The 25,618-nt window shown below is 46.7% G+C and overlaps 1 protein-coding gene across 3 annotated transcripts in view; it reads left to right on the top strand.

Moving 5' to 3' along the window:
- The window catches only part of LOC144493380 (vascular endothelial growth factor A-like), a 51,087-nt gene extending 45,982 nt beyond the window's left edge, over positions 1 to 5,105 (top strand). For all 3 annotated transcript variants that reach the window (XM_078212210.1, XM_078212212.1, XM_078212209.1), the window contains one exon: positions 1,686 to 5,105. In XM_078212210.1, coding sequence (XP_078068336.1) covers positions 1,686 to 1,707 — 22 coding nt within the window. In that variant the 3' untranslated portion in view covers positions 1,708 to 5,105. The remainder of the gene's footprint in view (positions 1 to 1,685) is intronic.
- Positions 5,106 to 25,618: the final 20,513 nt, after the last annotated feature.

Genomic DNA, 25,618 nt, shown 5'->3' with positions numbered 1-25,618 from the left:
CAGAATGCATCATTGAATCTATTGTACATAATTGCTGCTTGCAAGTAACATGAACAAAGTTCTTGGCAAATGTTTCTTCATGAGAATGGTGTCCCTTTAAGTGAAGGTTTGTCTGTGGGGGAAAAAAAGGTGGCCATTTTGGCTGCGCACTGACAGACTGCGAGATCGCAATCAAAAATAAATATTGTGTGTTACGGGAAGAAATAGGCAGGAGTTACTATAGGGTAACAAGATTAGCCATTGCCAATCACATATAAACAAGCAAAGAAAATTACAGCACAGGAACAGGCCCTTCGGCCCTCCAAGTCTGTACCGACCATGCTGCCCATCTTAACTAAAACCCCCTACCCTTCCGGGGCCATATCCCTCCATCCCCATCCTGTTCATGTATTTGTCCAGACGTCCCTTAAAAGTCACTATCGTACCTGCTTCCACTACCTCCCCCGGCAGCGGGTTCCAGGCATCCAGGTGTTTCCCACTGGCGTGAGGTGGCACGTTGTTTGGGATTCTCTGTCCCGTCGCTGTCAATGGGGAACCCGCGGGCAGGGGCGCACGGCTGGCGGGACCAGAGAATCTCGCTGGCATGGACGGCCAGTGAATTCCGGCCGCTATCTCTCCCAGCTTCAGCCTCTTGTCACCTACCAAGTTTATTTATATTAGTGTAAGTAGGCTTACATTAACACAGCAATGAAGTTACTGTGAAAATCCCCTAGTCACCACACCCCGGCACCTGTTCGGGTACACTGAGGGAGAAGTTAGCGTGGCCAGTGCACTCAACCAGCACATCTTTGGACTGTGGGAGGAAACCGGAGCACCCGGAGGAAACCCACGCAGACACGGGGAGAACGTGCAGACTCCACAAGGACCGTGACCCAATCCGGGAATCGAACCCGGGTCCCTGGCGCTGTGAGGCAGCAGTGCTAACCACTCTGCCACGCTGCCACCCCGCCCTACCCTCACAGAGTCATAGAGGTTTACAGCATTGAAACAGGCCCTTCGGCCCAACTTGTCCATGCCACCCTTTTTTAAAAAACTCCCTAAGTTAATCCCAATTGCCCGCATTTGGCCCATATCCCTCTATATCCATCTTACCCATGTAACTGTCTAAATGCTTTTTAAAAGACAAAATTGTACCCACCTCTACTACTACCTCTGGCAGCTTGTTCCAGACCCTAAAAGAAAGCCGGCTGAACGTTAAACCAGATGTTCCAGTCGCTCTAACGAAAGTGGCCCATTTGAGCGCCATTGGGCTTGCTTTCTGGTGGCAATGGGTGAACACGGCCTTGTCGGTCAGGCTCGCTTACAGAAGTAGGCCGCAAGCCAAGGGAATGAGCCTGGTTGGAGAGGAATGGGGTAGACGTGAGGCAAGTCTTGTCAGAGTACGCAATCAAAAATAAATATTGTGTGTTACGGGAAGAAATAGGCAGGAGTTACTATAGGGTAACTTTAGTTAAGATGGGCAGCATGGTCGGTACAGACTTGGAGGGCCGAAGGGCCTGTTCCTGTGCTGTAATTTTCTTTGCTTGTTTATATGTGATTGGCAATGGCTAATCTTGTTACCCTATAGTAACTCCTGCCTATTTCTTCCCGTAACACAGAGTAAAATGGTCAATGTACTGGGGAGCGGTTCGCTATTGTCAAAATCCAACTGACCCCTCCCCTGTCTTTTTTTTCCTCTCTCGCAGGTGTGAAAAACCCAGGAGATGAGTGGAAATATCGAAACAAGATATATTTTCTGTCGGTTTCTAATTGTTGTTTTTTTTTTAAAAAAATGCGTCTTGTTTTTTTTTCGACAAAAGAAGAAGACATAGACATGAAGGATCGAATGAGCACAGCACTTTGAATTCAATAAGATGTCTGGAGGAAAACATAAACAAAAAGAGTCATTCCTGGGAAGAAGGCCTTCTGTGATTTGTGCCGATATTATTATTAAAAGGCCTAGTATTATTCAGAAGACATGCTGCTAAACAAAGCTGAGAAAATTGCTTGGACAACTGATGGCAAAATGATGAATCCGGGATTTCTGGGTCATTTTTTAAAAGATATATATATATATATATAATATAAAGCTATATATATATAGAAAAACACAAGGCTGGCGAGAGACTTCTTTGAAGAATGGAAATCTATGTTATATATTAATATACGGACACATTAGAGCTTCATGTCGTAGGACCCAAGATTTTCCCGGGAATGATAAACAAGGACAAAGATGTTCCAGTTGGAAGGGTTGGGCTTCAGGGAAGGGTGCGCATGAAATCCTAACATGCGCCTCAGGATTCTGCTTTTTCTTTAAGAAGACAATACCGTTGGAATGGCGTCGATCCCTTGGCGCCACGGGCGGTCTGTTAGCTCCCACGCCACCGAATGTGGAAGGGCTGAGATTCACGGAGACAGGACCCTGCTGACAACCCGTGCCACCGATGTACTCGTCAAACTTCTCTTTGCTGGCTGGAGGATTCTTTTCCCCCATCCTGACTCCTCCCGCTGCCCGAACTCAGTCGCCGAGGCGGGGGGGGGGGTCACAGAAATCTGGGTCACTAACACTGAAACGTCGGACGGAGCGGGGATATTCTTGAGAAGGAGAGCGCCAGGTGCCTGCGAGCAGGCAAGAGATGCAACAAAAAATAAAAAATGTCTGTGGAGGTCTATGATCCAACAATGGAGATAGCAGGGCTGGCAGATTCTGTGGGAGAGGAGACTTGTACGTGTGTGTTTTGTTGCTGGCCTGGCCACTTAGGCCGCTTTTCGAGGCCAGACACTGTCTGTATGGGGAGCCAGCCTGAATCGGTTGCCGCTTGCCTGGATTTATTCTGGATTATAAACACCCTTCACCATCCCACCTAAACTGCAGCAAATGGTTTGTTTTGTTCAGCTGTGACCTATTGATGTCTTATCCAAAGGATGTGACCTCTGGGTGTGATCTTCAACACGCTATGTCAATTGACAATTGACATTATCATTGCAAGATGATAGATATGTGAGATCAGTAAGGATGTTGCGAGGGGGGTTGGGGGGGGGGGGGGTGTTGTGTGTGTTGCAGTAGCACGCTGTGAGGCAGTATCCTGCCTGAAAGTTAGAACAAGTCCAGTCCTAGCTTGTCAAACCAGGCGGTGAATCGTAGCTGAACCCGGGACAATAAACTTGCGGTCGCTTGACGTTGGAGTTCACCGGCGTTCCAAACTGGGCGAATCCCGTTAGGTCATAGCAAGCAACCTTCAGCCCAATGCAAGCGAGCGGGGACCGAAAATCCCTCGGTATGGCCTCTCACCGTTTGTGAAGGGCGTGGATCCCATTAAATAAGGAGAGGGTTGGGGGGGAGAGTGTGGTCATTCGGATGGGGGCTTATGATGTGCCTTTGACGCACCATTTTGGCCCATCCGTAACAACGGGGCCTCCCGCTGTGGGTGAAGGCAACCCAAACACAATCGGACACTAAGACTGGCGCCAGACCCAGCACCAGATAGCAGCACCCATGTATTGAGGATAATGTCACTGGAGCTCCATAAATCCCGAATCCATATCCCTCTGGGATTTTTTGTTTGTGTGTGTGTGCGGGGGGGGGGGGGAAGAGGGGTGGACAGTGTGCGAAAATCGGTAAGAACATAATGTGTAAATTTGTGTCAAAAGTCTTCAACGCAGCAGAAGTGAATCTCGTGAAGCAGTGTTAAGTGTACGTTGATGTTGTACGGTTGTCATGACAATTCACGTGGCCGCTCCCTGTTGCGACTCATTCACCGCTCTCCGGCCCACAGCACACCACCCCTCACTCCCAGCTCTCAACCCACCTTTTTTAACGCACCTACGCAGCTCTCTCGCCCTCTACCCCTCCCCCTCTTATCCCCCGCCCCCGACCATGCTCGTTGCTGAAGACAAGGAAATATGACGGGAAGGACGCCCACTGCCTTGGCAAGATGGACGGTGGTGGCCGCTGGGAGGAGCCACTCTCTACATCGTCTCCCACACACAACTCCTCCGCCAAACCACCACCAATCATGTGAATTGAAACACATTCCTCCACGCGCACACGCAACATGCACGTACATGAATACAAGTAATAAGTTGGCTCACTCAGAATGGTCGGGGGGATACATTGAATCCCTGCAGTGCAGAAGGAGGCCATTTGGCCCATCGAGTCTGCACCGACCACAATCCCATCAAGGCCCTATCTCCTTAACCCCACGCATTTACCCCAGCTAGTCCCCCTGACACTCTGCGTCAATTTTAGCATGGCCAATCCACCTAACCCGCACGTCTTTGGACTGTGGGAGGAAACTGGAGCACCCGGAGGAAACCCATGCAGACACAAGGAGAACGTGCAAACTCCACACAGACAGTGACCCAAGCCGGGAATCGAACCCCAGTCCCTGGCGCTGTGAGGCAGCAGTGCTAACCACTGTGCCACCGTGCGTCCCCAGCAGGTGACGGAACACCTGGGACAAAGATTGAACGGGCCAGAGATATCCCCGTCACCAACACTTCGGAACCATTTAAATCGATTAGCAAAGCCAAGGTAGGGATCCAAAACAGGTTGGGGGGGGGGGGGCGGGGAGTGGGGTGGGGGAAAGGCGGTGCCAGCCCCATTCTGATTGTCCTTCTCTCATTTGGCACTTCCACCGGGTGAAGTTTCACAGCACGAGGCAGGAACGCCTGCACCAGGTGGGGTCGCCTCTCCCGTAGCTGCCACTCCTTTCCAAGAACCCCCTGCCCCCTCCCCTCCCGCCCTCTCACTGAAAAGCTGAGGCTTGACGGACAAAAGAAAAACCAATTTTTATGAACTGCTGTGTACTTTGTATAGAATTAAAGAGTAAAACGGTTGGATCGATCTTTTTATTCAGCCGGTGTTATATATGAAAAGAAGGAACGGACGAGAGAAAAATCCACACCAGTGATTCTTTGCGCAATGTTTATAGTCACATTTTTAGTATATTTTTTTGTCACTTAAAGTATATTTATTGGTGCTACTGTCTCTCTGTTCATAATTGTTCAAAAATACTGTTTTAAATATTAACGATATTATTTTGTGTAGTTAATTATTCTGTAGCATCACATATTTATTTTTAAACTAAAATATGTTAAGTGTTTTTTTTATTAAAAAAATGTTAATTGCAATTCTGTCATGCTTTCTTCAAATTGGATAAACTGGAAGGAGAGGGGGGCTGCGGGGGAGGGGGGGCTGCGGGGGAGGGGGGGCTGCGGGGAGGGGGGCTGCGGGGGAGAGGGGTTGCGGGTGAGGGAGGGCTGCGGGTGAGGGGGCTGCGGGGGAGGGGGACTGCGGGGGAGGGGGGCTGCGGGGGAGGGGGGCTGTGGGGGAGGGGGCCTGCGGGGGAGGGGGCCTGCGGGGGAGGGGGCCTGCGGGGGAGGGGGCCTGCGGGGGAGGGGGCCTGCGGGGGAGGGGGGGCTGCGGGAGAGGGGGGGCTGCGGGAGAGGGGGGCTGCGGGAGAGGAGGGGCTGCGGGAGAGGGGGGGCTGCGGGAGAGGGGGGCTGCGGGAGAGGGGGGGCTGCGGGAGAGGGGGGCTGCGGGAGAGGGGGGGCTGCGGGAGAGGGGGGGCTGCGGGAGAGGGGGGGCTGCGGGAGAGGGGGGCTGCGGGTGAGGGGGGGCTGCGGGGGAGGGGGGCTGCGGGGGAGGGGGGGCTGCGGGGGAGGGGGGGCTGCGGGGGAGGGGGGGCTGCGGGGGAGGGGGGCTGCGGGGAAGGGGGGCTGCGGGGAGGGGGGGCTGCGGGGGAGGTGGGGTGGGGTGGATGGAGGAGAGGGTGATGATAAAATTAAAGAAGGGTGTGGATTAATGTGGCAGCTCTCAGAAAAGTGTACACCACTGGGCCTAGATAGAAACGTGAGGTAGAAGCCTGAAAATGGTGCTGCATCGCTTGACATTCACGATGCTGCCATCTTGGATTGGGTCCTGAGCATGGTGACCAGAGGGCTTGCTGCCGCTGTTGTTGACTGGAGTGTTTGCCTGTTTTTTGGATCCTGCGGCAGATGTAGTGACCTTATTGCTGCAGTTGCTGCCACATTGCCCACGCTGCTGCAGACAGCAACTGGCCTAACCGATGGTCCTCAGACAACCTGTTCTTAAATTGTTTATTTTATTCCTTTGTGGGACATGGGCGTCACTGGCTGGTCAGCATTTATTGCCCATTCCCAGTTGCCCGAGGGCAGTTGAGAGTCAATCACATTGCTGTGGCTCTTTTGATTTTGATTTGATTTGATTTATTATTGTCACATGTATTGGGATACAGTGAAAAGTATTGTTTCTTGCGCGCTATACAGACAGAGCATACCATTCATGGAGAAGGAAAGGAGCGGGTGCAGAACGTAATGTTACAGTCATAGCTCGGGTGCAGAGAAAGATCAACTTAGTGTGAGGTAGGGTCCATTCAAAAGTCTGACAGCAGCAGGGAAGAAGCTGTTCTTGAGTCGGATGATACGTGCCCTCAGACTTTTGTATCTTTTTCCCGACGGAAGAAGGTGGAAGAGAAAATGTCCGGGGTGCGTGGGGCCCTTAATTATGCTGGCTGCTTTTCCGAGGCAGTGGGAAATGTAGACAGAGACAATGGATGGGAGGCTGGTTTGCATGATGGATTGGGCTACATTCACGACCTTTTGTAGTTCCTTGTGATCTTGGGCAGAGCAGGAGTCATACCAAGCTGTGATACAACCGGAAAGAAGGTAGACCAGATCAGGTAAGGACGGCAGATTTCCTTCCCTGAAGGACATTAGTGAACCAGATAGGTTTTTCCAACAATTGTCATCATTAGATTCTTAATTCCAGACTTTTATTTTTAATTGAATTCAAATTCCACCATCTGCCGTGGCGGATTTTGAACCCAGGTCCCCAGCACATTAGCTGACTTTCTGGATTAATAGACTAGCAATAATATCACTGGGCCATCGCCTCCCCAGTCTAGGAAACCCTCCATTTTGATTTTGGCTGGGCCCATGAGGGATCCCCACCCCCACCCCCACCCCACTTTCCTCCAGCCCAGGACTGTCAGCTTCTGTGGGAACCGGTCCATCTCACATGGTGCCCGCGACTGGTTTATAACTGGTTTGAGTTATAAGGAGAGGCTGGATAGACTGGGACTTTTTTCAGAAGGCTGAGGGGTGATCTTATGGAGATCTATAAAATAATGAGGGGCACAGATCAGCTAAATAGTCAACATCTTTTCCCAAAGGTAGGGGAGTCTAAAACTAAAGGGCATAGGTTTAAGGTGAGAGGGGAGAGATACAAAAGTGTCCAGAGAGGCAAGTTTTTCACAGAGGGTGATGAGTCTCTGGAACAAGCTGCCAAAGGTAGTAGTAGAGGCGGGTACAGTATTGTCTTTTAAAACGCATTTATTCAGTTACATGGGTAGGATGGATATAGAGTGGGCAATTGAAACTAGCTTAGTGGTTAAAAAACTGGGCAGCATGGACAATTTGGGCCAAAGGGCCTGTTCCTATGCTGTAAACATCTATGACTTTATGACTGACTAAGGTTGTAGTTGAGACTCTGCATTCAAAGTAACTCAGGTCCCACAAAGCCATGGATTGCGGCAATTCAAGAAGGCAGCTCACCACCACTTTCTCAAGGATGATGAGGGATGGGCAATAAATGTTGGCCTAGCCAGCGACGTCCATGTCCCATGAATGAATAAAAAAAAGAACAGACAGGCAGCAGGCACACGCGCATGCCAACCCAGCCCACCCATTCCCCGCCCAGTTATCCAAATCATCCCTAATGAATGGAACATGGATCTCAAATGGTTAAATGCTTAAGATCGCAGCGCGGGCAGAGACTGTTTTAGATTCAGACAGCATGTCAGAATCAACGTGTTTCAGACAACAATGAAAACATTCCAGTGGTTTTTTTGCCTGCGCTGCTGCTGTTAACAGCTCTGATCATTTGAGCTTGGCACGAGTCATTGCCAAGTTTGGTTCCTGCATCGTGCAGAAGGTTTGACTAAAAACTGACGACACTGTCAGCCGACTATGGAAAAGACAGAAGACCGAAGTTTCAGATTCCTAGCAGCTAACTGTCATACTGAAAGCATGGTCGCTTTGGAGACGGGACCAAGACAGCCCACTCGCGTTGAACGCTGTGGTAAGTTCATTATTTACGTATGGGAAATGAAGTGCACTGGTATGTTTAGTTCACTCAGGGAGTCTGATTTGCTATGGCAACGTACACTTTTACATGCATGTTGTAGCCTGGAGCTGTGGATAGAGTTGGTAAAGCTTCCAACTTTCTTTCCATTACGTGGCTCACCAGGAAAGCTTCTTATCCCCTGCCATTGGCATGTGTTGGAAGTATTTTCAGGTTAATAATCACCCTGTTTGGCCGTGTTCTGAGCCCATCTTCCTTGACCGTCAGGTCCTGGAGCGGGACTCAAACCTGGAGTTTCCGGCTCTGAGGCACGGCTGTTATCTACTGCGCTACAATGGAATGGGACTGAATGGATTAGGTGGCTTCAAAGGCTTGGCTCCCCAGATCGGGGGTCCCTGCAATCCTCATCATACGGTGGCACAGTGGTTCGCACGACTGCCTCACAGCGCCAGGAACCTGGGTTCGATTCCCGGCCTGGGTCACTGTCTGTGTGGAGTCTGCACGTTCTCCCATGTCTGCGTGGGTTTCCTCCATGTACTCTGGTTCCCTCTCTCAGTTCATAAGATATAGGAGCAGAATAAGGCCATTCGGCCCATCGAGTCTGCTCCGCCATTCGATCATGGCTGATATGCTCCTCATTCCCATTTTCCTGCCTTCCCCCCATAACCCTTCAACCCATTACCAATTAAAAATCTGTCTCACTCCTCCTTAAATTTACTCACTGTCCCAGCATCCACCGCACTTTGGGGTGGCGAATTCCACAGATTCACAATCCTTTGGGAGAAGTAGTTTCTCCTCAACTCTGTTTTAAATTTGCTACCCCTTATCCAAAGACTGTGACCCCTCGTCCCAGAATGCCCCACAAGAGCAGTACAAAAGACGTGCTGGTTAGGCGCGTTGGCCATGCTAAATTCTCCCTCAGTGTACCCTAACAGGCGCCAGAGTGTGGTGACTGGGGGATTTTCACAGTAACTTCATTGCATTGTTAAGGTAAGCCGGCTTGTGACACTAATAAATAAACTTAAATACAATTCGCATTTGGTCCGATCTCACAGAGTGAAGTTTTCCTCACTCTGCTGTGAACTAATTGAGACTGATGGGTCAACAACTCTGTCATTTCATATGTGACTGGCAGGGAGGGAAGAGGCAAACGAAATGGCACTTTCTCATCCAACAATTCCCATGTTCAGAAGTATTTTCCTTGTCCAACTTTGGAAAGGTGAGAGCATGTCACGCTTGGGCATGCAAGAAAGACATGTATATCTCAACTCAAAAGATCTGATTTTGATTTGATTTGATTTATTATTGTCACATCTATTAGCATACAGTGAAATAGATTATTTCTGCGCGCTATACAGACAAAGCATACTGCTCATAGAGAAGGAAAGGAGAGAGTCCAGAATGTAGTGTTCCAGTCATAGCTAGGGTGTAGAGAAAGATCAACTTAGTCCATTCAAAAGTCTGATGGCAGCAGGAAAGAAGCTGTTCTTAAGTCGGTTGGTACGTGACCTCAGACTTTTGTATCTTTTTCCCAGTGGAAGAAGGAGGAAGAGAGAATGTCCAGGTTGTGTGGGCTCCTTGATTATGCCGGCTGCTTTGTCGAGGCAGCGGGAAGTGTAGACAGAGTCAATGGATGGGAGGCTGGTTTGCGTGATGCATTGGGCTACATTCATGACCCTTTGTATTTTCTTGTGGTCTTGGACAGAGCAGGAGCCATACCAAGCTGTGATACAACCAGAAAGAATGCTTTCTACGATGCATCTGTAAAGGTAGTGAGAGTCGTAGCTGACATGCCAAATTTCCTTAGTCTCCTGAGAAAGTAGAGGGTTGGTGGGCTTTCTTAACTATAGTGTCAGCATGGGGGGACCAGGACAAGTTGTTGGTGATTTGGACACCTAAGAACTTGAAGCTTTCGACCATTTCTACTTCATTCCCATTGATGCAGACAGGGGCGTGTTCTCCTCTACGCTTCCTGAAGTCAATGACAATCTCCTTTGTTTTGTTGACATTGAGGGAGAGATTATTATCGTTGCACCAGACAGTCCTCCTGTTACACGACTGGTGCTGTTAAGATCCAGGACAGAAACTCCATGGTGTTTTGTGAAGTTAGCCTGGACCCTAAGTTTTACATTTGATTTTTGCTTTGGTGAGCATGAGGATGTTTCACTCCAGGTATGATTCAAGTGACCCACTGGGGAACTTTTATCAAACAAAGTTTATTTAAGAACACAGTTAGAATATAACAGAATTAGCATAATTTTTACCAATTATAAAAATCAAACACAGCACAGTATAACTCCTAACAGCTAGCTATCTATGTTGTTCCAAGTTAAACACCATCCCATAGACATCCACCTTTCTTCAGTCTTGGCACAAAAACAAGTATACTCGCGTGATGCTGGATTTTGCAGCTTTTAAATGTGAATTTGTCCTTTGAATGTTTCTTTAATCCCTGAGCCTCCCCACTCTTGGAACTTTCTGGAAGCCTCTTGAGAGACTGAGACAGAGAGAGACACTGCCTTCTTCCACCAGCTTCTAGCAGCAACTAAGAAACAAAACTAAAAACTTGAAATGCTCTGTAAAAAAATAGTTGTCACCTGACATAAGGACATGGAGTCTTTGGAGAGGGAACAGAAAAGGTTTACCATGATGTTGCCTGGTATGGGGGGCATGAGGAGAGGTTGGGGAAACTGGGACAGTTCTCCCTCGAAAGACGGAGGCTGAGGGGCGACCCGATAGAAGTTTATAAAATTATGAGAGGCAAAGATAAGGTGAAGAGTTGGAAGCTTTTTCCCATGGCGAAAATGACAATTACAAGGGGGCACAAGTTCAACGTAAGAGGGGAAAGGTTCAGTAGAGATGTGCGAGGGAAGGTTTTTACACAGAGGGTGGTGGGGGCCTGGAATGCACTGCTAAGTGAGATGGTTGAGGCAGATATGTTAGCCATATTGAAGACTTACCTGGATAGACACATGAACAGATGGGGAATAGAGGGATACTGGCAGTTGGTCCAGGTAGGACAATGTGATCGGCGCAGGTTTGGTGGGCCAAAGAGCCTGTTCCTGTGCTGTACTGTTCTTTGTTCTTTGTTCTTTATATGACCTGACCTGTCAATCCTCCCCAAACCAAGGTCCACTCAGCAAACCCTAAAAGACCATTAAAAGCCTCAGGACCCTGCATTAGTTCAGATTAAATCAGCATGATGTCCATTAAATTGCTTCACTAACAATTGGAGGACACCAGCTGCAGACTAAACAGCGCCGACAAAATCCTGTGGAGAAACATGATTAAGATGCATTTCTTACAGGCATGGAGCCATCACAGCGCACACTGGAGGGCCGAAGGGCCTGTTTCCTGTTCTGTACTATTGTGGCAATGGATATTGGGTAGCACCGGTCAGCTCTGGGCATGGGTTCCACTCACTTTAACCAGCAAGCTATTCCTGAAAGACATGATTTCCGAATGGGTACATTGGCCAACATTTCACCCTGTTACCTGTGTCTCATTTGGCTTCTCTAAATGAATTTGCAGAATTAGAGCAACTTACCTTCTTTGAACATTCACCCACTCGGGGCTACAGACTAGAGATTATACTGTGCGATAGGCACTAAACCTACACAAAATGTGAGGCTTTGGAGAGGATACAGAAAAGATTTACCAAGATGTTGCCTGGTATGGAGGGCATCAGCTCGGAGGAGAGGTTGGAGAAACTTGGTTCTCACTAGGACGACGGAGGTTGAGGGGCGACCTGATAGAAGTCTACAAGACTATGAGGGGCATAGACAGAGTGGATAGTCAGATGCTTTTTCCCAGGGTGGAAGAGTCAATTACTAGGGGGCACAGATTTAAGGTGCGAGGGGCAAGATTTAAAGGAGATGTACGAGGCAAGTTTTTTACACAGAGGATGGTGGGTGCCTGGAACTCGCTGCCGGGGGAAGTAGTGGAAGCGGATACAACAGTGAGTGTTAAGGGGCATCTGGACAAATACATGAATAGGATGGGAATGGAGGGATGTGGTCCCCGGAAGGGTAGGGGGTTTTAGTTCAATCGGGCAGCATGGTCGGTGCCAGCTTGGAGGGCCGAAGGGCCTGTTTCTGTGCTGTAATTTTCTTTGTTCTTTGTCCTTTGAAATTCATTGTCCACCATTTAAAGAAAGTGATGACCCATTTGAAATAGAATATTTAACATCTCCATTGGAGCAGGAGGACAAATCACACTTGATATCTGCATCTCAAACCTATGTTCACATCACGATCTTTTCATTCATTCATGGATAGGGTTGCCAACTCTCCAGGATCGGCCTGGAGTCCCCAGGGATTGATGATCAGCCTCCAGCACACTGCTGTGCACAGTGGAGAAACATCATCATAACATTAAAATGAGGTTCACAGAATCACAGAATCCCACAGTGCAGAAGAGGCCCTTCGGCCCATCGAATCTGCACCGACGCATGAAAGGCCCTGACCTACCCACCTAATCCCACTTGCCAGCACTTGGCCCATAGCCTTGAATGTTATGATGTGCCAAGTGCTCATCCAGGTACTTTTTAAAGGATGGGAGGCATCCCGCCTCCACCACCCTCCCAGGCAGCGCATTCCAGATCGTCACCACCCGCTGAGGTTGCTTTTTTTTGGTCATTTTCTATGAACATTTCTCTTTATTAGATATAAAAATATTGAAAATGGGGCACAGGCAGTTAATTGATTGGTTGATTGATTTATTATTGTCACATGTATTGGGATACAGTGAAAAGTATTGTTTCTTGCACGCTATACAGACAAAGCATACCGTTCATAGAGGAGGAAGTGAGAGAGTGCAGAATGTAGTGTTACAGTCATAGCTAGGATGTCGAGAAAGATCAACTTAATGCGAGGTAGGTCCATTCAAACATCAGATGGCAGCAGGGAAGAAGCTGTTCTTGAGTCGGTTGGTACGTGACCTCAGACTTTTGTATCTTTTTCCCGACAGAAGAAGATGGAAGAGAGAATATCCGGGGTGCGTGGGGTCCTTGATTCTGCTGGCTGCTTTTCCGAGGCAGCGGGAAGTGTAGACGGAGTCAATGGATGGGAGGCTGGTTTGCACGATGGATCATTCCAACTGAATCATGAGTCTTTTTGATTTTCAATTATTGTCGGAAGGCAGTGCGTCACAGGAATGGATGTGGTGGCCAACTAATGGCCACCCAAGCCAATGCACAGAGTCAGGCCTTCCAGCCAGCCAGCCTCTCCTGGCAGCAGCCTCCACACTCGTCCCTGGGATAGCAGGTCTGACTTCTAATCCAGCTCAAAACCCATCCTCCCCAGAATAAAAATCCCAGTTTCCTTGCCTCGTTCTCCCACACATTGTCCATGGGAATATCCCTCTCTGTGCTCTCAGAGCGATAATCTGGGCCTAAATCCACATTGCCTACAGTTTAGAAGAACGAGAAGTGATCTCACTGAAGTTATACATCAAGTTGTTAAAGGGTTTGACAGGGTAGTGTTACAACACAGAGGTTAATCCCTTTACCTCGCTTCATAATCTGTTTAAGGGTTTGGGAAGGTGTTAACTGTTCTACATTAACGTTTAAAGGTTCATTAATATAAAGACCTGACATTCGCTTTAAGTAAATAATTAACGAGTTATTTATTTAACCAACCAGGAACTTTAATTAAACAAGTCATATATCAATTGAAGTAAGGTTCGACTGGAACGCTGTTCAAATAAAAACAAGGATCATTTATTACCAAAAAACTAATAATACTAACTTAGTCACTCTGAAAAAATATACAAACAAGTTTTGTGGCTTTGGAATAAACCTTTGAAGTTCTTTTGTTGATGCCGCTGTCTATAAACACTTTATGATTTGGTAACCTTCTGCTGGATAGATGGAGAGTTCTCTTAAGAGATATTTTAAGCTGTTAGAGAGCCGCTCTTGCCCTCTCTATGTGCTGGGAGGTGGCAGCTTTTCAGTTCCACTCCAGTGAACTAACTGAACTGAATTAAACTGAACTGAAGGCAGGCAGTTGGGTTCCTATTTTTATATCTCCGATGAACTATCCATTTTCCTACACCAGGATTGGTCTGAGGCTGTCAACAACAGCAAATGCAAATTTGATAGGTTCCTGATAGCTGAGTGTCTTCTTTAAACCGATAGGCTATCAAAATGCAAAAGCCTGCAAAGCCTGTTCCCAAGGCAACCCTGATGCTTGGTCCTTGTTACAATTGTTGCAATCTGTGTACCCTGTATGTATTTTAAACATTCAAGCACTGAACACGAAACCAGTTTTTTTAAAGGGAGCAAGCACTGTTTTCTTTCCCTCTGGCAGTTTTTACAATTCTTGATAAACATTCTTTACACCTTTACAAACTCAACTTCACAACAGTAGATGCTGGGAAATGCTTCCTGGCTCGGGAATCTGCAGTCAATATCAAAATAGGGGGTCAGCCATTTGGGACTGAGGTGAGAATGAGAACAAATCTCTTCACTTGAAATGTTGTGAACCTTTCCCACAGAGGCAATTGGCATTCAATTACTGAGTGTGTTCAGGACAAAGATTGATAGATTGTGGATGCTAAAGGAATTAAGGGATAACCCAATAGAGTAAGATGGCGGAGCTAAGGTAGACAATCTGTCTTCATCTTACTGAATAGGCAGAGCAGACACAAAGAACCAAGTGGTCTACTGGTACTCCTGTGTGGAAAAATTAACATAGAAAAAAGAGCAGGAGGAGGCCATTCGGCCCTTCGAGCCTGCTCCGTCATTCAATCACAACCATCCAACTCAATAACCTGTTCCAGCTTTCCACCCCCCCATGTCCTCTTCCTCTCCATCCTAAATGGTTTAGCCCGTATCCTTAGACTGCGACCCCGAGTTCTGGACTCCCTTATTTTATGTAGTCATGCATATCTTGAAAAGAAAACTGTACCTTTGCTTACTGTAACTCTTATTCTCAAGGAATTCCCTCCCTACCAGCACCGTAGGTGTACCTACACCTCATGAGCTGCAGCAGTTCAAGAAGGCAGCTCGCCACCACCTTCTCAAGAGCAATTAGGGATGGGCTGCGGGCCTGATCAACGCAGCCCTAATCCCTTGAATTAACGGGAAAAAAAGTTCTTGTGGAAAAAATTGCCAAAGATTCTGAGACTTTATTATGTAATACTTTATTCCCCCAAGTATACTAATACCATCAGAATGTTTACCTGCCTTGGATTGGGTGTAATTTGTCCTCCAGTGCTGTCTGTTTAATCCCAATTTCAGCACGGTGGCACAGTGGTTAGCACTGCTGCCTCACAGCGCCTGGGACCCAGGTTCAATTCCCGGCCTTGGTCACCGTCAGTGCAGAGTCTGCACGTTCTCCCCATGTCTGCATGGGTTTCCTCCGGGTGCTCCGGTTTCCTCCCACAGTCCGAAAGATGTGCTGGTTAGGTGCATTGGCTGTGCTAAATTCTCCCTCAGTGTACCCGAACAGGCGCCGGAGTGTGGCGACTAGGGGATGTTCACAGTAACCTCATGTAAGCCTACTTGTGACTGATAAATAAACTTTATTCCATGTGCGCAGTGTCAATAATTTTACTTCCCAAAGGGGTGGCACAGTGGTTAACACTGCTGCCTCACAGCTCCAGGGACCCGGGTTCGATTCCCGACTTGGGTCGCTGTCTATGTGGAGTTTGCACTTTCTCCCCGTGTCTGCGTGGGTTTCCTCCGGGTGCTCCGGTTTCCTCCCACAATCCAAAGATTGGGTTAGGTGCAATGGCCATGATAAATTGCCCATCGCTTAGAGGGATTAGCAGGGTAAATATGTGGGGTTACGAGGATAGGGCCTGGGATTATTGTCGGTGCAGACTCGATGAGCCCAATGACCTCCTTCTGCACTGTAAGATTCTATGATTTCTATGATGTGTTGTCCCAGTTTTTAAGTGGGTGCTAAACAGCTCAGCTCTGACTCGGAACTTCCTGTAGTTTTAGCTCGCATCTGCTGGCAATTTGCACCCAATTTGCCTCCATCAACATCCACCATATTATAACCTGTGATTGTGAAACCTCTTCCTTCTACTCCCAGAGAGAACAAGCTTCAGCCTGACTCCTTCCTTCGGCTCAAATTCCCGACACCTGGAGTCATTTTCGTTAATCACCTCTGCACAATCCCAAGGACAGCACAAGGCTGCTCGTGACTCCGAATTGCACACACGCTTTACGCCTGATAAATAATTACGATCACAAACTGCAGGGTTCAGAAGATAAGCTCAACAAGACACTGTTCAAAGCCACGTGCGGCTCACTTAACTTGCTCATGCAAGCCCTTTTCTCTTCCCCCAGCCCCCTCCGTGCCACCCCCCCCCCCCACCGCCCCCCACCCCACCCCCCATCCCCTCCACCCACTGCACGAGCCATCGGTTTCCCATCTGTGTAAACAAACCTCAAGAGTTCAGCCCCCCCAGGTTTTGGCTCCGTCCATGTTTACACCAGGGCTTCGACTGGCCTGTCAGGAGGGAGGGTTAAAGGTCACATGATGGATGCATCCATCAAATGTTAAGCCCCCGGTCGTGGCAGCTACTGTATAAACAGCAAGCATAAACCTGACAAGTGCTAACTTTGGCCGATTAATCCTCAGCTACTGGTCATGTCCAGGCATGGGTGAGAGGAGAGTTAGGGAATGGAGCGAAGTGGGGGGGGAAGTTATCCACAGAAATCAGGAGTCCATTGAACGAAAGAGTGTCAATGATGGGATCAATTTTGGAGCCAACTAAAGGTCAACACAAAGTAGGATCGCATCTCAAGAAGGAACAGATGTTCAAGCCTTCTTTTAAAGAAAGTCTCTTGCCATTAAAACCTACATTCTGTTGTTGCATACAAATCCAGGTTCATTGAGTAAGACAGGAGATGCCTTTCACATCCAGAGGACAACTGAAAGAGTTTGGCAGACACTGGAGGGGTTTTAAAGCACACTAATGTAGACAAACCTAGCAGGCAATTTACACACAAGACTCCACCAAAATACAATTAGATTTGATTTGATTTGATTTATTATTGTCGCATGTATTAACATACAGTGAAAAGTATTGTTTCTTGCACGCTATACAGACAAAGCATACCGTTCATAGAGTACACAGGGGAGAAGGAAAGGAGAGGGTGCAGAATGTAGTGTTACAGTCATAGCTGGGGTGTAGAGAAAGATCAACTTAATATAAGGTAAGTGCATTCAAAAGTCTGGTGGCAATAGGGAAGAAGCTGTTCTTGAGTCGATTGGTACGCGATCTCAGACTTTTGTATCTTTTTCCCTATAGAAGAAGGTGGAAGAAAGTCTGGCGGGGTACATGGGGTCCTTGATTATGCTGGAGGCAGCGGGAAGTGTAGACAGAGTTAATGGGTGAGAGGCTGGTTTGTGTGATGGCCTGGGCTTCATTCACATATTCACATTTGTAGGGCGGCACAGTGGCACAGTGGTTCACACCGCTGCCTCACAGCGCCAGAGACCCGGGTTCGATTCCCAGCTTGGATCACTGCCTGTGTGAAGTTTGCACGTTCTCCCCGTGTCTGCGTGGGTTTCCTCCGGGTGCTCCAGTTTCCTCCCACAGTCTGAAAGACGTGCTGGTTAGGTGCATTGGCCCAAACAGATGCCGGAATGTGGTGACTAGGGAAATTTCATAGTAACTTCATTGCAGTGTTAATGTAAGCCATACTTGGGACTAATAAATAAACTTTTTATTTTAGTTTCTTGTGGCCTTGCTTAGAGCAGGAGCCATATCAAGCTGTGATACAACCAGAAAGAAAGCTTTCTATGGTGCATCTGTAGAAGCTGGCGAGAGTCGTAGCGGACATGCCAAATTTCCTTAGCCTCCTGAGAAAGTAGAGGCGTTGATGGGTTTTCTTAACTATAGCATCGGCGTGGAGCCTGAGGCAGCGGGAAGTGTAGACAGAGTCAATGGATGGGAGGCTGGTTTGAGTGATAGACTGGGCTACGTTCACAACACTTTGTAGTTCCTCGCAGTCTTGGGCAGAGCAGGAGCCATGCCAAGCTGTGATATATCCGGAAAGGATGCTTTCTATGATGTATTTGTAAATATTGGTGAGAGTCGTAGCTGACATGCCAAATTTCCTTAGCCTCCAGAGAAAAATGTGAGAAGTGAAAAGATTGTCATCCTCTGGTAAGGCTGAGGGTTGAATGTTTTTCAGGATACCAGGAGAATGCCATACTCCTCTCACGGCTGTCACTGGCTATTTAGTCCACCAACAATCAGCAATCTCAAGCAAATTTATTGCCTCATTCAAAAGTCCAAACTTCAGGATGTCAGTTCCCATCAGTTAAACACTGAAGGTCAAACTCTGGATTAGTGAAACATGGCACTATATTACGATGAAGAAGTTAATCCCCTTTACCTCACTCCATAATCTGGTAAAAGTGTTTGGGAAGGTGGTAACTGTTCTACATTAACCTTTAGAGGTTCATTAATAGAAAGACCTGACACTCACTTGAAGTGAATATAGAACATAGAACAGTACAGCACAGAACAGGCCCTTCGGCCCACGATGTTGTGCCGAGCTTTATCTGAAACCAAGATCAAGCTATCCCACTCCCTATCATCCTGGTGTGCTCCATGTGCCGATCCAATAACCGCTTAAATGTTCCTAAAGTGTCTGACTCCACTATCACTGCAGGCAGTCCATTCCACACCCCAACCACTCTCTGCGTAAAGAACCTACCTCTGATATCCTTCCTGTATCTCCCACCACGAACCCTATAGTTATGCCCCCTTGTAATAGCTCCATCCACCCGAGGAAATAGTCTTTGAACGTTCACTCTATCTATCCCCTTCATCATTTTATAAACCTCTATTAAGTCTCCCCTCAGCCTCCTCCACTCCAGAGAGAACAGCCCTAGCTCCCTCAACCTTTCCTCATAAGACCTACCCTCCAAACCAGGCAGCATCCTGGTAAATCTCCTCTGCACTCTTTCCGGCGCTTCCACATCCTTCCTATAGTGAGGTGACCAGAACTGCACACAATATTCCAAATGTGGTCTCACCAAGGTCCTGTACAGTTGCAGCATAACCCCACGGCTCTTAAACTCCAACCCCCTGTTAATAAAAGCTAACACACTATAGGCCTTCTTCACAGCTCTATCCACTTGAGTGGCAACCTTTAGAGATCTGTGGATATGGACCCCAAGATCTCTCTGTTCCTCCACAGTCTTCAGAACCCTACCTTTGACCCTGTAATCCACATTTAAATTAGTCCTACCAAAATGAATCACCTCACATTTCTCAGGGTTAAACTCCATTTGCCATTTTTCAGCCCAGCTTTGCATCCTATCTATGTCTCTTTGCAGCCTACAACAGCCCTCCACCTCATCCACTACTCCACCAATCTTGGTGTCATCAGCAAATTTACTGATCCACCCTTCAGCCCCCTCCTCTAAGTCATTAATAAAAATCACAAAGAACAGAGGACCAAGCACTGATCCCTGCGGCACTCCGCTAGCAACCTGCCTCCAATCTGAAAATTTTCCATCCACCACCACCCTCTGTCTTCGATCAGACAGCCAGTTACCTATCCAATCGGCCAACTTTCCCTCCATCCCACACCTCCTCACTTTCATCATAAGCCGACCATGGGGGACCTTATCAAACGCCTTGCTAAAATCCATGTATATGACATCAACTGCCCTACCTTCATCAACACACTTAGTTACCTCCTCAAAAAATTCAATCAAATTTGTGAGGCACGACTTGCCCTTCACGAATCCGTGCTGACTATCCCGGATTAATCCACATCTTTCTAAATGGTCGTAAATCCCATCTCTAAGGACCTTTTCCATCAATTTACCAACCACCGAAGTAAGACTAACCGGTCTATAATTACCAGGGTCATTTCTATTCCCTTTCTTAAACAGAGGAAAAACATTCGCCATTCTCCAGTCCTCTGGCACCATCCCCGTGGACAGCGAGGACCCAAAGATCAAAGCCAAAGGCTCTGCAATCTCATCCCTTGCCTCCCAAAGAATCCTAGGATACATTTCATCAGGCCCAGGGGACTTATCGACCTTCAGTTTATTCAAAACTGCCAGGACATCCTCCCTTGGAACAGGCTGCTTCAGGTGATTGGACACTGCTTCTTGTTGAACTTCTAGCTCAACCCCTGATGGAACTGAACTGAAGGCAGTTGAGTTCCTCTTTTATATTCCTGATGACCTTTGCATCTTCTACATCAGGATTGGTTTGATGCTGACAGCAACAGCAAATTCAAATCTGATAGGTTCCCTTCAGCTGAGTGCTTTCTTTAAACTCATAGGCTGACAAAATACAAAAACCTGCAGAGCCTGTTACCAAGGCAACCCTGTTGTCTGGGCCTCGAAATAAATGTTGCAACTTAGAGTCTGTGTGTACTCTGCATTTTAAACATCTCAGCATTAACCAAAACCAGCTTTTAAAGGGACTGACACAAAACCGTTTTTTAAAGGGGACACTCACTGTTGTTTCCCCTTTAGCATTTACATTCTTTATATCTTTATGAACTCAACTTCACAACAACCATTCAGCTACAACTCTCACCAACCTTTACAGACGCACCATAGAAAGTATTCTTTCTGGTTGCATCACAGCTTGGTATGGCTCCTGCTCTGCCCAAAACCACAAGAAACTACAAAGGGTCGTGAATGAAGCCCAGTCCATCACTCAAACCAGCCTCCCACCCATTGACTCTGTCTACACTTCCCGCTACGATGGCAAAGCAGCCAGCATAAATAAGGACCCCATGTACCCCAGACATTCTCTCTTCCATCTGGAAAAAGATACAAAAGTCTGAGGTCACATACCAACCGACTCAAGAAAAGCTTCTTCCCTGCTGCTGTCAAACTTCTGAATGGACCTACCTCGCATTAAGTTGATCTTTCTCTACACCCTAGCTATGATTGTAACACTACATTCTGCACTCTCTCCTGTACTTCTCCATGCTTTTTCTGTACAGTGTGCAAGAAACCATATATTAAGCTGATCTTTCTCTACATCCTAGTTTTGACTGTAACACTACATTCTGTGCCCTCTCCTTTTCCTTCTCTATGAACGGTATGCTTTGTCTGCATACCGCGCAAGAAACAATACTTTTCACTGTATTACAATACATGTGACAATAATAAATCAAATCAAATCAAATCATGAAAACATGGATAGAATGTGTTATTCACAATAACATATACAAGATATAACATTCATTACAGTGAATGTATTGTGGGTCATTCAGTACATTATACACAGGCTATAACTTTCACTATAATATATGCGGGGTATAATATTCTATGTAGTATATATAGCACGTGTTATTCCCAATAATATACAGAGGATATGATATAAATAGCATGTGTTAACATCTTCAACATATATCAGGCATGTGATATTCACAATAATATATACAGGGTGAAATTATTCACTATAATCTATGTAGGGTGAGATATTCACGATGGAATAATAGAGCCATAGAATCCCTACAGTGGAGAAAGAGGCCATTTGGCCCATCAACTCTCCGACAGAGCATCTTACCTAGGCCCACCTTATAAACCCATGCATTTACCCCACTAATCTCCCTAACCTCCACATCTTGGGACATTAAGGGACAATTTTAGCATGGCCAATCTACCCAACCTGCACACCTTTAGAGTGTGGGAGGAAACCAGAGCAACCAAAGGAAATCCACGCAGACATGGGGAGAACGTGCAAACTTCCGAGCAGTCACCCAAGGCAAGAATTGAAACCAGGTCCCTGTCGCTGTGAGAAAGCAGTGTTAACCACTGTGCCATTGCGCCACCCTATAATTTATAGAACGTCTGGTACACACTATAGTACACATAAAAGGTGTGATATTCTCTATAATGCAAGCAGGGTTGATATGAAGTATAATGTATACAGGGTGTATTATTCACTATTGTGTTATGCACTATAATATATAGAAGGTGTGTTATTCACAATAATACATGTAGCGTGCTTTATGCTTTATCATGTATAGAGGCTGTGTTATTCTCTGCAATATAAACGGTGTGTGATATTCACTCTGATATATACTGGGTGTTTATTCTCTATAATATATAATGGGTGTGATGTTCAATATCATATTAAGGAGTGTTTTCTGCACAATAACTTAAGTTGGGAAAACATTTCTTCATGAATTGTGTTTTGCTTTGAAAACTTGAAGGACATTGCATTATTTGGACGCTTGGGTTTTTTAAAAGGAGGTCATAAAAGGAGTGACAAAAACGGTTGATGAAGGAAGGGCCGTGGATGTCGTCTATATGGATTTCAGTAAGGCATTTGACAAAGTCCCACATGGCAGGTTGGTTAAGAAGGTTAAGGCTCATGGGATACAAGGAGAAGTGGCTAGATGGGTGGAGAACTGGCTTGGCAATAGGAGACAGAGGGTAGTGGTCGAAGGGTCTTTTTCGGGCTGGAGGTCTGTGACTAGTGGTGTTCCGCAGGGCTCTGTACTAGGACCTCTGCTATTTGTGATATATATAAATGATTTGGAAGAAGGTGTAACTGGTGTAATCAGCAAGTTTGCGGATGACACGAAGATGGCTGGAATTGCGGATAGCGAAGAGCATTGTCGGGCAATACAGCAGGATATAGATAGGCTGGAAAATTGGGCGGAGAGGTGGCAGATGGAATTTAATCCGGATAAATGCGAAGTGATGCATTTTGGAAGAAATAATGTAGGGAGGAGTTATACAATAAATGGCAGAGTCATCAGGAGTATAGAAACACAGAGGGACCTAGGTGTACAAGTCCACAAATCCTTGAAGGTGGCAACACAGGTGAAGAAGGCATATGGCATGCTTGCCTTTATAGGACGGGGTATAGAGTATAAAAGCTGGAGTCTGATGATGCAGCTGTATAGAACGCTGGTTAGGCCACATTTGGAGTACTGCGTCCAGTTCTGGTCGCCGCACTACCAGAAGGACGTGGAGGCATTGGAGAGAGTGCAGAGAAGGTTTACCAGGATGTTGCCTGGTATGGAGGGTCTTAGCTATGAGGAGAGATTGGGTAGACTGGGGTTGTTCTCCTTGGAAAGACGGAGAATGAGGGGAGATCTAATAGAGGTATACAAGATTATGAAGGGTATAGATAGGGTGAACAGTGGGAAGCTTTTTCCCAGGTTGGAGGTGACGATCACGAGGGGTCACGGGCTCAAGCTGAGAGGGGCGAAGTATAACTCAGACATCAGAGGGATGTTTTTTACACGGAGGGTGGTGGGGGCCTGGAATGCGCTGCCAAGTAGGGTGGTGGAGGCAGGCACGCTGACATCGTTTAAGACTTACCTGGATAGTCACATGAGCAGCCTGGGAATGGAGGGATACAAACGATTGGTCTAGTTGGACCAAGGAGCGGCACAGGCTTGGAGGGCCGAAGGGCCTGTTTCCTGTGCTGTACTGTTCTTTGTTCTTTGTTCTTATAAGTTCACCTTGTATTATCAACAAGCATGCCTTTACTACAAAATCACATGATTTCAGCGACCTGATGACCAGTTTCCTTTGGGTGCTCCGGTCTCCTCCGATAGACGTGCAGGCCAAGTGCTTTGGACATGCTAAATTCTCCCTCGGTGTACCCGAACAGGCGCTGGAGTGTGGCAACTAAGGGATTTTCACAGTAACTTCATTGCAGTGTCAATGTAAGCCTACTTGTGACACTAATAAATAAACTTGAAATAAACTTAAACTTAAAACCTGATCAGCATGGAAACTGGAGCAGTTCGCTCGTTTGTCTGAACTGCAATTATTTTAATTGTTGAGACAAAAACTGGTTTAAAGGCAAAAACTAGTGATTCACTGGAAATCACCTGACAGAGGAGTTATAAATTTTGAATCCATTGTTTTTGAGATTTTGGGGAATAAGCCAAGAAATAAGGCTGCCCCAAATCTCTCGCTCCTTGCTTTGCCGGAATTTCCATGTGTGGTTATGAACCTGCAGCCAGAGAATCCTCATCTGAGTAGAACATGACGACATTTGGAAACTTGCAAAGCTGAGAGAAGTAGAATTAATCCAGCTCTATATTCTCTATATTCTCCTCCATGCCGAAATCCATTGGGGAGAACCTCCAGACATCTACTGAGACCAGTGGCCCGATTTCACATGAAGGAGCTCCAGATTGTCAGCATCAAAACCCTGCAAACTTTATCCTTTCGTTTATAAAGCCTATTCTCAAACGCCTGCCACTGCAGAGACTTTGTGTACGTGTGTGTGTGTGTACATGCATGTGTGTGTGTGTGTACATGCATGTGTGTGTGTGTGTGGGCATGTGCGATTACATTTTTAAGAAGATTATATATACTTCCAAAATACAGTTGGCTGTGTATCAGTTACTGCAAATTATTAATTAAAAGTTTTATTTTAAGGTTAAACATTCATTCTGAGTATATTGAAAGAAGTCTGATTGAAGTCTCCTTTATTTGTATTTTCATCGACTTCAGGAAGCGTAGAGAACAACCTGCCCCTGTCTGCATCAACGGGGACAAAGTAGAAATGGTCAAGAGCTTCAAGTTTTTAGGTGTCCAGATCACCAACAACCTGTCCTGGTCCCTCCATGCCGACACTATAGAAAGTCCACCAACGCCTCTACTTTCTCAAGAGGCTAAGGAAATTTGGCATGTCTGCTACAACTCTCACCAACTTTTACAGATGCACCATAGAAAGCATTCTTTCTGGTTGTATCACAGTTTGGTATGGATCCTGCTCTGCCCAAGACCGCAAGAAACTACAAAAGGTTGTGAACGTAGCCCAATCCACCACGCAAACCAACCTCCCATCCATTGACTCTGTCTACACTTCCTGCAGCCAGCATAATTAAGGACCCCCACGCACCCCGGACATTCTCTCTTCCACCTTCTTCCGGCGGGAAAAAGATACAAAAGTCTGAGGTCACGTACCAACCGACTCAAGAACAGCTTCTTCCCTGCTGCCATCAGACTTTTGAATGGACCTACCTTGCATTAAGCTGATATTTCTCTACACCCTAGCTATGATTATAATACTACATTCTGCACTCTATCCTTTCCTTCTCTATGAACGATATGCTTTGTCTGTATAGTGCGCAAAAAACAATACTTTTCACTGTATGTGCATGTGACAATAATAAATCAAATCAAATCAAATCAAATTTACAGCAGCAAAGCTAAATAGTTGGCTATTTTTTAGCTAATGATATAACCTGCAGAGTATTGCAGCGAGGTGAACTGTACACTCCTCCCAGTCCTGTCATAACATAGAGCGGAAGTGCTATTCACTACAATGGGTGGAATTGTCACTGTTCTGTGGATTTTGTCCATTTGACCTCAATCCATTGATGGTCATGGTGATTTCTGCCTGCCATGGTGGTCAACATATTGTTAGCTCTGCTGAACTTTGTGCTTTATCTTTTGGATTTGTCTCTGGGTGTTAGCCGTGAGCTGTTGGAATTCTGCCTTCTTAACTTGCAACCTTGGACTATTCCTCCAGCCAATGAGGCTGTTCATTTTTGTTCTAAGACATCATATATTTCAGTGTGTTGTCATTGAACCAGTCCCGGTGAGG

This window comes from Mustelus asterias, chromosome 5 (genome assembly GCF_964213995.1).
Source record: "Mustelus asterias chromosome 5, sMusAst1.hap1.1, whole genome shotgun sequence".
Taxonomy (NCBI): domain Eukaryota; kingdom Metazoa; phylum Chordata; class Chondrichthyes; order Carcharhiniformes; family Triakidae; genus Mustelus; species Mustelus asterias.
Note: the sequence above shows the minus strand (reverse complement) of the source record. Positions and strands in the feature narration are given on the sequence as shown.